The sequence below is a fragment of the Rhipicephalus microplus genome, chromosome 1, assembly GCF_043290135.1.
Source record: "Rhipicephalus microplus isolate Deutch F79 chromosome 1, USDA_Rmic, whole genome shotgun sequence".
Lineage (NCBI taxonomy): Eukaryota > Metazoa > Arthropoda > Arachnida > Ixodida > Ixodidae > Rhipicephalus > Rhipicephalus microplus.
Genome location: NC_134700.1, coordinates 129,006,888 through 129,020,679, shown reverse-complemented (window position 1 = coordinate 129,020,679; position 13,792 = coordinate 129,006,888). Strand labels below are relative to the sequence as shown.

Sequence of the window (13,792 nt, the reverse complement as noted above, 5' to 3'; positions counted from 1 at the left end):
ACGAGGCGTACTCCCGTATAAGGCTCTCGATTTTTTTGTTTCTGGTTCGGCGATAGGGCTGCTTCGATGTGGATAGATGCGAGTATAGAATCTATACCGTCAGGGTGTAGTGGTGCAGTCTCGGAAGAATTCAAATCCACAATTGGAACGTAATCGTGCAAGTGACCAACAACAGTTCCCTTCGCAAGATGTTGCACCTCATTTCGGAAATTTGTCAGGAAGACACTCGTGCACCTATCACGCAGTTGTACAGTACCTCTAGCTGCACAGACCCCTTTCTCGAGTAATAGCCCAGTATTGCTTTTTGCCATTCCTTCATAGTCGTTGTATACATTGATTTTTACGGTGACAACGATGATGAATCTTGGAGGTACAGTTACATCATCACCTGCAATCTGGAGCGCATTGGATCGTTTTTCACTCTGGAATGTCTCGATGGCGTGTTTCGTCGAGAACAAGACGCACGTTTCCTGCAAGTTTATCACTGCTCCAATGGCCTGCAAAACGTGCATTCCGATAATTACATCTCTTGAACACTCCGACAGGACAATGAAGCTGGCGACGTAGGTGAAGCCGCGTATCCCGACTCTAGAGGTAACACATGCCTGCCGAATCGATAAGGTGTCCCCCGGCGGTTCGCACTTGTGGTCCTATCCAAGAGGTCAGCACTTTTTTCAGCGTTCTGGCAAGTCCCCTGCTCATGACGGAATAGTCTGCGCCTGTGTCTACGAAAGCATTCGCTTCGTCGCCGTCTATAAGTACCGACAAATCAGAAGCGACGTTACCGTTTCCGCACGTAGTCTCGTGTCCATCATCACATTTTGAAATTGGCACTGGAGTTTGTTTTCTTGCGTTGGCAGCGGCCTTACCTCCCCAGTAAACAGATTCTAGTTTCCCGAAGCGAGCTTTGGGGAAGTCGCCTGAGAGAGTTTGAAGATGGGCGCGGAATTGGTGTCCGATACCTCAGTAGCGCTGACGACCGGGACTGATGCTGCTGCGAGGGGTGAGTACCTTGACGCGTTGACAAGTACTCCTCGATTTCAAAAGGTCGTTCTCCATTCCTTGGACAAGCAGCGTTTACGGGAAAACTCCGAAGTCCATCTCGGCAATATTGACACATCCGGTAAAGATGGCGAGCTTCGCCGCAGTGATAAAAAAGCGCAATTCGATCAGGAGTGCGCCGTATATAAGCTTTTCGGATCCTCGTCTCGGCTGGGGACGGCGTCAATCGAGGTTCCGGCAGATGCATGCTTGCTACGGCGAAATAAGGTCCAGGGGCAACGAAAGGAGGTACAGGGGCACCTCTCAGCACCTCGGCGTACGAGACTGCGGGATGCATCGGAACCGACGCTTGAACCGGCTGTGCCTGTGGCTGCTGCTCACGGACTGCCTGTTTCACTTCCTCCCAAACAACTTCCGGTAGTGACAACACCGTTGAGGGGTCGCCATTTAGCTTTTGAAGCTCTTCTAGAACCACCGATTGCTTGAGCTCTCGTAATACGTCGATGCCATTCCCGAAGACTGCCGACACCGCATCTACAGCTGCGACGGTAACATCTCGATTGTAGTGCCTCGCTCACTGTTGCAGAGTCTTTTCAACCGCTGTCGCCTCGGTGCGAAATCCAGTGACGTGCCGCGGGGGGCATCGGAGCAAACCAGCGAAAATCTCCTGCTTCACCCCACGCAACAGGTGCCGAAGTTTCTTGTCCTCGCTCATATTTAGATCAGACCAGTGAAATAACCGGCACATGTCTTTCACATACATGGCGACGCTTTCATTGTTGCGCTGATTTCTTGCTTGCAAGGCGGCTTCAGCTCTTTTCTTGTGGTCTGTGCTCGGGTATGAGGCCAGTAACTCCCGTCAGAAGTCATCCCACGACCGAATGGCACCTTCATGGTTTTCGAACAACGTTCGTGCGCTGTCCTGCAACGCAAAATAAACGCGGCGGAGCTTCTATTCTTCAGTCCATCCGTTGCACTTGGCGACGCACTCAAAACCCTCAAGCCAATCCTCAGCGTCTTCATGAGGATCGTCAGCCCTGCCGATGAAAAAGGTCGGGCGTCCGTGGCTTATCGACAACGACGTGCGTGGCAGTAACTGGAGACGAAACGACGTGTGCGGCGGCGGTTGGAGATGACATTTCAGTAGTCTCGCCGGAGACAGCTGGAGACACTCAAGGCTCTGGTGGCAGGGGAAATTCCGGCGGCTCACCGCGTACAAGACCACTGGATTGCTGATGAACTGGCGTGAGCTCAGTTGGTTCGACTGGTCGTGCTGCCGGGCTGCTTCTTCGAAGTACAACTGGGTTTGGGATCATTAGTCAGCACCTCCGCCAGAATTGTTACGCGCAATCCGAACGGTGTAAAAATAACTGTTTATGTGGGCTAACTTGTGCCCTAAAAGCAAAGGAAAACGCAGCATCGTTTCTAACAGGCGATCAGCAAAAGGAATCAATCTGCGAAAAGCCCTCGAGCGGTGCACCACTTCTTTTTCGTCAACATCCCGTGCTGAAGAGGCGCGCGCCGTCACGGCCTTTTCTTGTCTCATCATCGGGCTGCTGGTCCCTTGGGGGGCACACGAACTAGCGCAAGTAGTTTTAATACTGCGTTTGTTTTGCGTCAATATATATATATATATATATATATATATATATATATATATATATATATATATATATATATATATATATATATATATATATATATAGGTATAGCCATACTATCAACTATTATCATAACCAATTAGCCATAGCATGCTTCTTACAACCTAGATAACGCTCATTATTATATATAGTATACCATGCACATGCCGCATTGATTTTTTGAGGTTCTTTACAGCACTAGATGAACGTTTCAGAAATGAAATGGCTATAGAAGAGACTAATGTGCCCGATGGCTCCGACCACCTATGCCAGGAAGAGATATAATGATGAATGCGAACACCTGAAAGTACTTGAGATAAAGCAATATTGCCAATAAAGATAACTGCATGTCTAGATTTAATAATGAGTCTTATCACTCGGCATAAGTGTCAATAGAATTCCTGCACGAGACCTCGACAAATTGGGCCACGGCGAGATAACGCAGGTGTTTCGCTGTGGCAACAAAGCCGATGTGCACACTCTAGTCACCGGAGTGTTCGTGCCAGGTAAGCTATTTGGATGCACTTTTGAATTTATTTGTCTAGACTCATTTTCATTCATTTCATGTTTGTGTTTATTATGTTTTCCTAGTTGAATACCTTTTAATGAAGAATGTTTGTTCAGAAACCTGTAAGAATATTCCAGAAAAACTTTGACGCTCTGACCACTTCACAATAGCACAGGGGAAGAGAAAGACAAGACGGCACATTTGGTTTGACAAACATTAATACAGAAGACAGCCGCAAGCATTGCTTCTTGAGGAAAACAACCGTTTTTCTGCTTCGAGGTTTTAGTTGTTTATTGACATCACCGTTGTACTAAGAATAATCAGCTGTCTGTCTGGAGTCAGTGTCCGTGTTGTCTTAAGTAGGTCAAGTTTGATGATAACAAAATAATCTCATTATGGGAAACTGCTTTGTTGTTATGAACAATGTCAACGCAATTTTAAACAAGGTGATGGTAAAAAAAAGCATTTAAGGGGACACTAAAGTCAAATCAGTGTTTATGACAGAGTGAACGATTAATTATTGACAGCGTTTAAAAAGACAATATTATACAAATGTGCCGTGCATACGAGTAACTTAATGTAAATGCACGAGAAGCCTTGCGCCACAAATAGGATATTCGCAAAAGTGATCCTGATGAGGTCTAAATTGCCGCCTACAATTCATCATTCGTAATCTAACTAGCTGCACTAAATGAAAAACTTTCTGTGAATGAAGAGACGCAATGAAACGGTGCTTGTTCGTTTCTGCTTCCTTCGCCAAAAAAAAAAAAAAAAAAGCTGGACGCTACCATTGAGCAAGTCCCGAGTGCTTCATCACTTCAATTTTCGCCTTTTTAACTAGAAAGGTCATCCCATCTATTGGGGCCCAGGTGAACCAAGCACGTCTGCCATCTCAAAGGCCAATACAAGAAATTGTTTAATGGTCGTTTTCGCTGTTATGGCTCACGATGCATTTGCTATGCCGCAGCTAGTGTTATCGGCCGCACAGTAAAGCGGGGCAACATTGTGCACGAAAACAGTGACCTGATAGTTGCCACTTGAGGCGTCTGAATCGAAGTCCGTTAACGCGATGCGAATCACTAAAACATGATTTTGCTTTAAAATGAGCACTTTCTTGGCCCACAAGTAGCACTACAGGGTTTCCGGACTGCTATTTCAGAAACCACCATTGACCTAATATTTACGTTTATTGTCCTTTTAAACCGCTCAAGCTGGAATAAAGACCGCAACAGGTTACGCTGGATTACAGGAGTCATTTTTTACATCTAAGCCTAAGTATTGTGTGTAGTTATTTCATGCGACGGGAATCACCCAGGTTGACTGCTATAAAAAGGTACAAATGGTTGAAAAGAGGGCCGAAACAACACCAGTCGGCAAATAGCTGGCTTGTTATGTAAGGAAGGGCATATCCTAATTTGTTGTGCTCACACACGCACGTTGTGCCTAAGATTTTGTAGGCAAAAAGTGTATACCATGTTCACAAGAATTAGTAATTGGAAATTTGTTGGTGACTACTCGTTTGTACCAAAAAAAAACCTTATGCCATTCTAAAAAAACATACCTTCTTTGTTGCAGAAGCATTTGTTATAGTCTTGGTAAGCTCTCCGTCTAGAAAATTGGTACTGATTCTCTTGTAGTTTTGTGCTACGAGTGAGTGGTGGTCGATTTCTTTTACATAACATTTCCACCGCCTCTCGGAGCTTCGCAAAACTGACTTGCAACAAGTTAACTAAGACTTAACATGGTATATTGATTCATTCTTGAACCAAGTGCTCGTGATCCTATAACACTGGGGTTTGCATGCCATGCGATACAAAGAAGGACGCACACGAGCACTCGATAGTTATTTAGTACTTATTGTTCTGGTTGGTTTCAAGAATCCTAGATCATTTCTAAGGTATTTGGGGCATAGCATACCGAATACTACGTTAAAAGTGTGGAGTTATATTTATGTCTCACCAGGCCCCTTGTACAAAATTTTGTCGTGTCTGCCTTGGAAAGTTAGGTGTGTATTCTTGTGCTATGAATGAGATTCTAATCTTACACTGATTATGACGCCGAAGCCAAAAATTGTAACGGCAACACCCAAAACACTTGTTTCACTACGTTCTCACAAGATTTTAACATCGAATAGATTAATAAACTAGTTGTTCAGCTTCTACCGACCACTAGCGAAAAGTAAGTGGTCTTTTTTGCCCAGCATACCTTGCTTGACTCATTTCTTTCAACAAGATGAGTGCAACTTGACTACCTCATTTTCGCATTATTTCAAAAACAACGACATCTGTGCGAAGTTGAAATAATGAATGCTTTTTCTGTAGTGGAGATTAGTTTTGTAATTATGCAATAAAGAAGTTTTTATGATGTTGGTACGTGTTTGCAGCAATATTCTTTATTTTAAATTGCTTTCATGCTTAGGTAAACCAACGTTTGTTGCATCTAGTATGTATACATAGATATATAGAAGTACAAAACACAATATTATGGCGATTATATAATTTTGTGTACATTTTGCCCATCTACCAATACACGCCGTTCAAAATCTTACGGCAATGTGTTAATAAACAATTTGTAGCGAAAATATTTTACAGCTTTTTTAAACATAAGTCCTGATTCTTTCGCATAATGACGAATCAAAGGATTTTATTTGATTTTATCGGTTAGAAAAAGTACAAGTCATTCTTCTAAAATATTTTATGCAGGCCATCAGGCACATCTTTACAGTGCGCAGGTGCAACGCAAGAAATAACATGAAGTTCAAGTTGGTGCACATCGTCCTCGTGATTTCACTGGCCCACTTTTCAAGTGAGTTTTCACGCCGTGTGTCCTGTAAGCTGATTGCAATAGTTTGGTTCAAATGTCTGCGTAAATTAATCTATATACTGCAAATAATTTCGTCACATTCTCATTTGAAGTTGAAAATGAGCACTTATGACCTATGCAGTCGCTGCTCATAAAATGATTGATATGCCTGGTTTCGAGTTTTTACCTGCGCGTGTAAGTGAGCTAAAGCTGAGTACTGACTTCGTTGGTTGTGAAAGAACAGCTGAATTGGGGAGCCATGGAGAACGCTATGGTATTTTGCACATCTGTGTATCCTGGCTGTCAGTGTAATGAGCCCGTGGTTCATGCCAAGAGACAGGAACTAATATAATTGTAACAAACACCAACAACGAATGTTCAAAGAAATACGTTCCGGCTTTGCACGGTAGCAATATTAACAATCTTGAAGGGTTGAATAGTTCACAATCTTGAAGATAACAATAACGACTGATGCACTGTTTAAATATACAAAGATACTCTCTTCACACATAGATTTGTATATGTGCGCTCGATCTTCAATAACTAAAATAATATGTTCAATAACTTTGCATGTGGCGGATGCCAAATTCTTCAAGGTGGCGTTGAGACGTAAGTATTTGCATGGTTTTGTACATCTAGACCAAGAATAATTACTTTTTTACTTATATATCTACTCATCCACTCGTTCATCTATCTTCTAGATGATAAACACAAGCTCCTCTAAACACATTCGTGACAGGTTCCATTTTAGAAGTGTGGTTTTATGTTGTTTTATATTTTGTTTCTGTTTATGCTTCCAGCACTTATAATAGTACAGCGAAAGGTGAGTTTGATTGATTGAATTCATGCTTTTCAGGCAATCAACGCATTGTACTTTTATTGTTAGTATGGCTTTACTCATTAGCGTATAGTCTTCGTATCAAACAGAGCCTATACGTATCACTCCTATGAGATGTGTGGTTCTCGCTCAGTTTTAAATCTACTGATGGTACAAATCTGGTGATGTGTTAGTTGTGAAATAAAACACAAATACAGATATGTTTAGATACCTTTTTCTCCGTTACTTTATGCACATAAGATATCTTTACATTACGTTGTTGCGTAATGCGAATGTCATAGAATGAACTATTGGTGTGCTCTAGTTAATGAAGAACTAGATAAAAACCAGCGCCAAACACAAAAAACCGAGAAAGAGAATGATGACACAGGCTGGCTAGCCCAGTCCGGAGCCTTGGTAGCACTAAACTTAGAGAACAATGCAAACAAAAAGTTGTTGCAATTAACCGGCACGCCATATTCTTCTTGGGCATAGCTAACTATTAAGGTAGGTTTTCATTTTCAGTGTGCAATAAAATAACTGTATTTGTTTTTGATATGTGCTGAACTCTCCAAAGCCTCACACAATCAGCCAATTGCACTAGTTTTGACCGACTAACGTTTGAGTTCCATGCGACAAAAGTGTTGACATTGACAAAGTGAAATCATTTTTGTATGTTTGAAGTCAGTACGATACCCCACACAGCGTATTTTTCTCACAGAAACTTTTGTCGTAACGAACGCGCAGTAATATAAGTATGATGGAATGTCACATGCTCGCACATAATTGATAGCCAAAAGTAAAGGAACATATTTTCCTAAATATACTAAAATAATCTAAAAAATTAGTAATTATGTGCACGCTTTTTATTACCATGTAATGTTACGAAAGATGAGAATAATTTGTCCTGCCACGCTATGCTATTGAGCCCGTGCTTGCACATAGATTGATTTTTCGTTAATGTGATGAGCCTCAACAATTTCTTTAGCAGTCTGATTTACCACCTGAAAATACACACGGTGTCATGAAAAAACACTGTGTAGTGCGTTGTGCACATTGTGTCCTCGTTTTCTGTGTTCCAAGTTTCTTTTTGTGCCCTATGCTCCCTTTTTGTGCCCCTCCTGCTTGGTCTATGGACTGCAGTATGTAATAAACAAATAAATAAATAAATAAATAAGTCGACGCTGCTCAACAGAGCAGGATGTGCTTTATGGTAGCTTCACGCGTTAGCTTAAAATGATACGACGAAGAAATAGACTCGATAACCACCTTAGATGGGTAGAGTAGTTGTATTACGTTAGAAAAAAAAACGAAAGAGAGCTCAAAATGCACGAAAGATAACATGCTTGAATTGCATAATCATGAACGTTCAATTCAGTTTTCAGGCGATTTATAGTTTCGTAGCTAAACGTGACGAAATTATTTCGTTTATCTTACTGTTACTATTTCGTTAACCTGGCATGAGTGCATGATTTCTAGCCTTTCCGATTTTATCTTACGAGCTAAAGCAATGCCGCCGAAGACAACCAGCGACGTCGCATCAGCTCTGCTCACTCGCCTGGTGAGTGACGTGATGATGAACGCAAGTGACTCGATGCGCGGCAGCACCAGCGTTCACGACCAGACGGACGCCATATTCAGGGAGGCTGCGTCAAAACTCAATGACATGGGCTTCCTGCTTGCCAGAATGGGAGCCGCTCTGAAAATTGGAGGCCGTCGTCTGCTAGACCTCGAAGGCCTCATGGTTTGTAAAGAGCACATTGTTTTTCAGATTGGCTGCCCAGCCAAAATATTACTTATAAGTTACATGCGATACTTTATTATAACCAGCGTAGTACTCACTCAAAGCCCATGGTATAAGTGAGCGGCCTCTTAACGTTTCCTTGCTTTACACCTTTACCTAACACTGTAGTTTTCTATAAAAATCAGAAAAATAATAACTTCCGCCAGTGATGATCACAGCCATCGCTGCAACTAACAAGTGTCAAAGTGTCAGGTAACCTCCGTCAAATCAGTCACATGACATTTCGAGAGATACGACATTGAAATGCGCATTGCAAACTGCAGAGACGTAGCAGGCTAAGATAATTGCATGCGAATATACATCGTGTGCTGTGAAACGGTGTTTAGGGGATATTGTTTAGTAAGAAAATTATAGAAAACGAACAAGAGAAATGAACTGCTGATGAATCTTTAAATAACGGTAAGACTGAATTCACGCTTCAGAGTGTGTAGCCATGTGTAAGAAAAACATTTGTGTTGCCGTATTCTGCCTGTAGCGGCTCTCATATGCAACGCACTGCCCAAGCTAACACTGAAGCGCCCTAATAACACGGACATTCCTCTAAAACATCCGCATAACAAGGAATAATAAAAAAATTGCCCGCAGCTTCCCTCGGGGGAACACTGAGGAGGATGCGGACCATATAATTGGTTAACGGGGTGTTAAAGTGCGACTTACTTGGGTCGATGGCTAAATTGGTTAACGTGGTTTTGAAATGGGGTGTTAAATTGCGACTTACTTGGGTTGATGGCTAAATTGGTTAACGTGGTTGTAGGAGGGGGTGTTAAATGAGTGAACACGTACACACGTATGCGAAAGGGCGGCGCTGGTCGAAGGGACGTCGATCATTGTGTTTGTGGATTCGTTGGAATTCATTTCACCGCGACCTTGGACGTCGACGCGCCGTACAAACCAACCGACGAGCGGCAACTGAGCGAGCGAGCGCCGACCTTGAGTATATATACAGCACGACGGCGCATGCACTGTCAGCTGTTGAATGTTCTCGAAGCGCGACGCCACATGCGCGTCCACTGGAGAATCAGGAGAATTGTAGATGTCGAACGCGGTGTGTAGAGGAGGAAGGGTGCACAGATGGTGGGGGAGTGAAGCGCGCGCGGTGTGTAGAGGAGGAAGGGATGCACAGACGGTGGAAGAGTGGGCGACGGCGCGACGGCGCATGCGCGCGCGTCAGCTGTCGAATGTTCGAGAAGCGGTGTGGACGGCGCGGACGACGCGGGCGGCGCACTACAAGGCGCGAGTATAAGATGCTCCGCATCGAAAAACAGTGGAAATCAAGTGGTAAATGTGCGACAAGTGGGTCAGCATCACACCGCTCCTCTCACTTTTATTTCCTTGTACCTGATTCTAACCCTAAACGCATTTTCATCCATACATTCAATGATCGGGTTCGTATAGGACATGCAATGCCGATCATATCTGGTTGGTTCAATAGAGTCGCAGTTTACTGAATTTCTTTTTATACTTAACCAACATCAAGTGTGCAGTAGACTTTCGAGTAAAATTTATTACTGCGCTTAAGGACGCCTATATATTACCTAACTATTTTTACCTACATCAAGATGTCAATTATAGCATATTTATTCACAGTACATTTCCATTACGTAAAGTAGTGGTGCGTTTTCATCTAACTGCACGCAGCTTTACTACTCTTTCCTTCAATTTGCATTCTATACTGTCTGAAACGTGCGGATGTGGTAGGTTGCTCTACTCTTCTATACTCCGCAGACGATAACACGTATGTCCTATCCTTAAGACTGCTAAACGCCATTTTTTTCGTTAATCAAACTTTAACCTCACCTAATGACCCATAGTAAGCTAAATAACTTCACCTGATAGCGTAGTTTCTATGCTCATTCGCAACATTTACATTCCTTTCGTCATATGCTTATACAAATAGACTATATGTTTAGCAATAACTCGGGCGGATTTTCCCATGATCGGACACATACAACATTTTTTTTTCATTTTCTCCGCACATAATGTGGAAGAACTGCATATGTATACAATCATAAATGTTTAGTATCTAAAGAAATATCCATGTCTATTGTGTCCTCACGGTCCTATATTATGAAAAAGTTGTAGGCTTGTAAACTTCTTTTAAGACAACTTTGATGCTACCATCCCGAACTGTCCTTCCGAAAGACAACAACCAAGCACTTTATTTCATTTCATTATACAAACGCATAAATTCAAATGCAATCTTCAAAGATTGACGCACTTAAGAACATGGCACATGAGGAAGCAGCAAAATTATTTCATTTTTTTCACAGTTTTGCTTGGGAAAGCAAGCGTGCGCACAGTAAAAACAACGACTTTAATGAGACTACGTATATAGTTCTCAATCTTCTAAACGCGTATTTGGTCTTTTTAGAAATTTGACAGTTTTATGCATTCGCACATTTGTGTACCCCTGAGGTCTAAAGCACGTGACCCATGCATCTTACGCCAGTGACTCGGTCGACACGGGTCTGTGTTTCTCCCAAGATTATTTCACTGAAATAATTTTCTTGTGAGGCATGCCAAGCAGTCACCATAGGTTGAAAAAAAAAGTATTTCTCACAACAAGCTTTTACAACTTAGTCATTCTTGCGATCCGTATTGTTATGTTTCTCGATGCAGTAATGACCTTTAGCAAAGACTACCCGTTAGGTATAAATGAGACAAACAGCCTTTGAAGTGACAGCGTTCGCTTATAATTAGTTCTTGTAACTTCAAGCAGCAAGTTAGCGACGGGCGGCGTTACTGCGTCTCACAAGTAGTTACAAATATTTACCTAGCTCTGAAATAACGCCAGTCCATCGCAGATAAAATTGTGCAAAGTTAGTACCAAGTATTTATTCATCTTGCACAATGTCTACTGCAATAAAGGAATGGATCTTTTGCAAAACAGTGGAATGATACTTGTTTATGACTTTTTATTAACAGTTAGATGCCATCTTACTGTGCACATTATTGAATACATTCTTCTCGCACGCTTCGAACCGCAACTTCGTTCGTCTTGAAATACACACACGTACAAAAAGGTCTATTTTGTATTAAGCGGCACTAAGGACAAATGTTTGACTCATTTGAAATCCGTGTCCCTAAAGGCTGTTCTTTCACTACAGACTGTAAGAAGTTGCACTGAGTTGTTGAATGCTCTGCACGCCACTTTTTTACCAACGGTAGTCTTGGTGATCCTGGTCGGTATTGTGTGTAGGTTAAAAGCGACTATCCAAACGAACCACCTTTTTTAGGAGGACAGATTTTTAATGAAGTGCACATAATTGTGTAACGTTGGCAGCGCTTATAAAATTTCGAATTTAATGCGTTTACGCTATGCATAGCCATTGGTATCTTGAGCAGTCAGTAACTATTACTACCTGTAATAACTGCCCTTACTAACAGGTTGCAACGTGCGTTACAAATACCTAGGAAACACTAGTTAGAAACTACAACATTCATTCTTGAAAAATGCATTCCGAGAAAAATTGAACAAGTTGCTTGCGGGGAAATGACCATTGGAACTACTTTGCATGCGTCGTCCACTGAAAAGATTCATTTTTCTATGATACCCAGATCACCGTGTTCGGAGAAAAGATGTTCAGGTTCAAGAAACAGAAGGCGTATTTCTGGGTGTCCGACATCGCACAGCTTGGTAACAGCACGGCTGAAATTCGGCTTGCCCAAATCACCGCCAAGATCATCAGCGCTTACGCAACGAGGGCCACAGCATCCTCCATATTCGAGGCTGTCGAGCAAGTTGGCGATATTGTTGGCTCTACAGGTGACTCATTGGAAGACGTCGCCACCAGGCTGGCTGGGATTGGAGGAAATGGCACAGTCGCTCCCCTGCCCAAGCATGACTTGAACGAATCAGCTGAAGCACTCATACAGAATATCATCGACATCATAGTGAAGCACGGCTCCATGTAAAATCTCTTCGCAAGATTTTCTAAGCTGTCCGAATTTGAATAAAATTTATTCGGTTTTCCATGAAATGGTCAGATTTGATCTATGAGATTTCTTTCGAATACGCATTAGGCTTGTGTGCTGGCAGTATTGATAACAGGTGGTTACGTCCCTGATGGGCATGAGTTGCGTTTGGCTAGGTAAAGGAATATTCTGCGTGAAAACGCCAAAGTCATGCGTAAGTAGACTTTATGCAAGAAACTACTGTCACTGCACGCAAAGAATGAATTGTCTGGAGTGGCCTCCGACATGGAAAACTTGCATCATCATGCACCAAAACTCCACAATCACCCCTCCATCAATTGAATGGAAGAGTCGCAACTCCTTAAAAACGTGCTAACCTACTTTCACTTGCTTGAACTTGAATCTTGTGAAATGTGAACAAGCGACAAAAAAGACGGCATTCCGTTTTCTTTTTATCAGCGCCTACACTACTTTATTATTTTCTGCCATATGTGCCGATTCATCCGTTCTCCAGCCTCTCATCTAAGCCTTTCCTGCTCTGACCCATAGCCTAGCCTTCGCGTGTGCTTTACGGTCATCGGTGAGAGCACCCCTCATGCATTGCCTCTCGACAGGAAGAATAAGAAATAACTTAAATGAGGAGAATTTTTTAGTCGCAAGATGCCGCGCTTCGGCGTCGGCTGCGGCATCCTCACACTCGCTGTGCAAGCACGCGCCTCGTGCCACACGCTGGCGTCCCGTGCCGGCCCAGGAAAATAACCACGAAATTGTCGCTTCAGGAGCTATTAAAGCATAAGACCCCACTGGGCGTTCAGCAAGCAGTACACGCATTCGTGTCATGTGTGCCATGACACATGACCAAGTCAGGGGGCTTTTATTGTGTTGACGACCAATGTTGATATGACACTGTTGGAGAGTACGACTAACATAAATGACTAGTAATAATGCATTGAAATAGCATATCTTAATTCAAATAAGTCTAATCGGGTCTAGTCCCAATGAGCCTAACGTGACCCGGCTCCGGAATCCAACAGTCTGGAACATCTTAACTTCAAACTCACTTGCTCGTGATTACTTGTTCCAGCATAATTCACAATATATCACTGTGGTCACACCACGTCATCAAACTGGCTAGGTGACCTCAACTTCCTCGAAATCGATTTCCCTATAATTAACCTATTTCAGATTACCCTAATACGCTCAAACCTTGTTTGGCTTAACGTGGCATTGCTCAGGCATACAACAGGCTAGACAGCCTCTATTCACTCCAAATTCGCTTGCTCTCGATTAGCTTAGTGTGGTTT

General features: G+C 42.7%; 1 protein-coding gene across 4 annotated transcripts; it reads left to right on the top strand.

Annotated features, from left to right (window-relative positions):
- Positions 1–3,016: 3,016 nt before the first annotated feature.
- On the top strand, positions 3,017–12,553 carry LOC119177878 (uncharacterized). Of its 4 annotated transcripts, none has more exons than XM_075887355.1 (6): positions 3,017–3,148; positions 5,853–5,955; positions 6,549–6,561; positions 6,753–6,775; positions 8,278–8,513; positions 12,132–12,553. In XM_075887355.1, exons 2-6 carry the CDS (start codon positions 5,901–5,903, stop codon positions 12,486–12,488), a joined length of 684 nt encoding a protein of 227 aa, XP_075743470.1. In that variant the 5' UTR covers positions 3,017–3,148; positions 5,853–5,900; the 3' UTR covers positions 12,489–12,553. The 4 variants fall into 4 exon arrangements, with proteins under 4 accessions (XP_075743470.1, XP_037284961.2, XP_075743472.1 ...); XM_037429064.2 differs by having other exon boundaries at positions 8,272–8,513; XM_075887357.1 differs by lacking the exons at positions 6,549–6,561; positions 6,753–6,775 and having other exon boundaries at positions 3,018–3,148.
- The last annotated feature ends 1,239 nt before the right edge of the window (positions 12,554–13,792 follow it).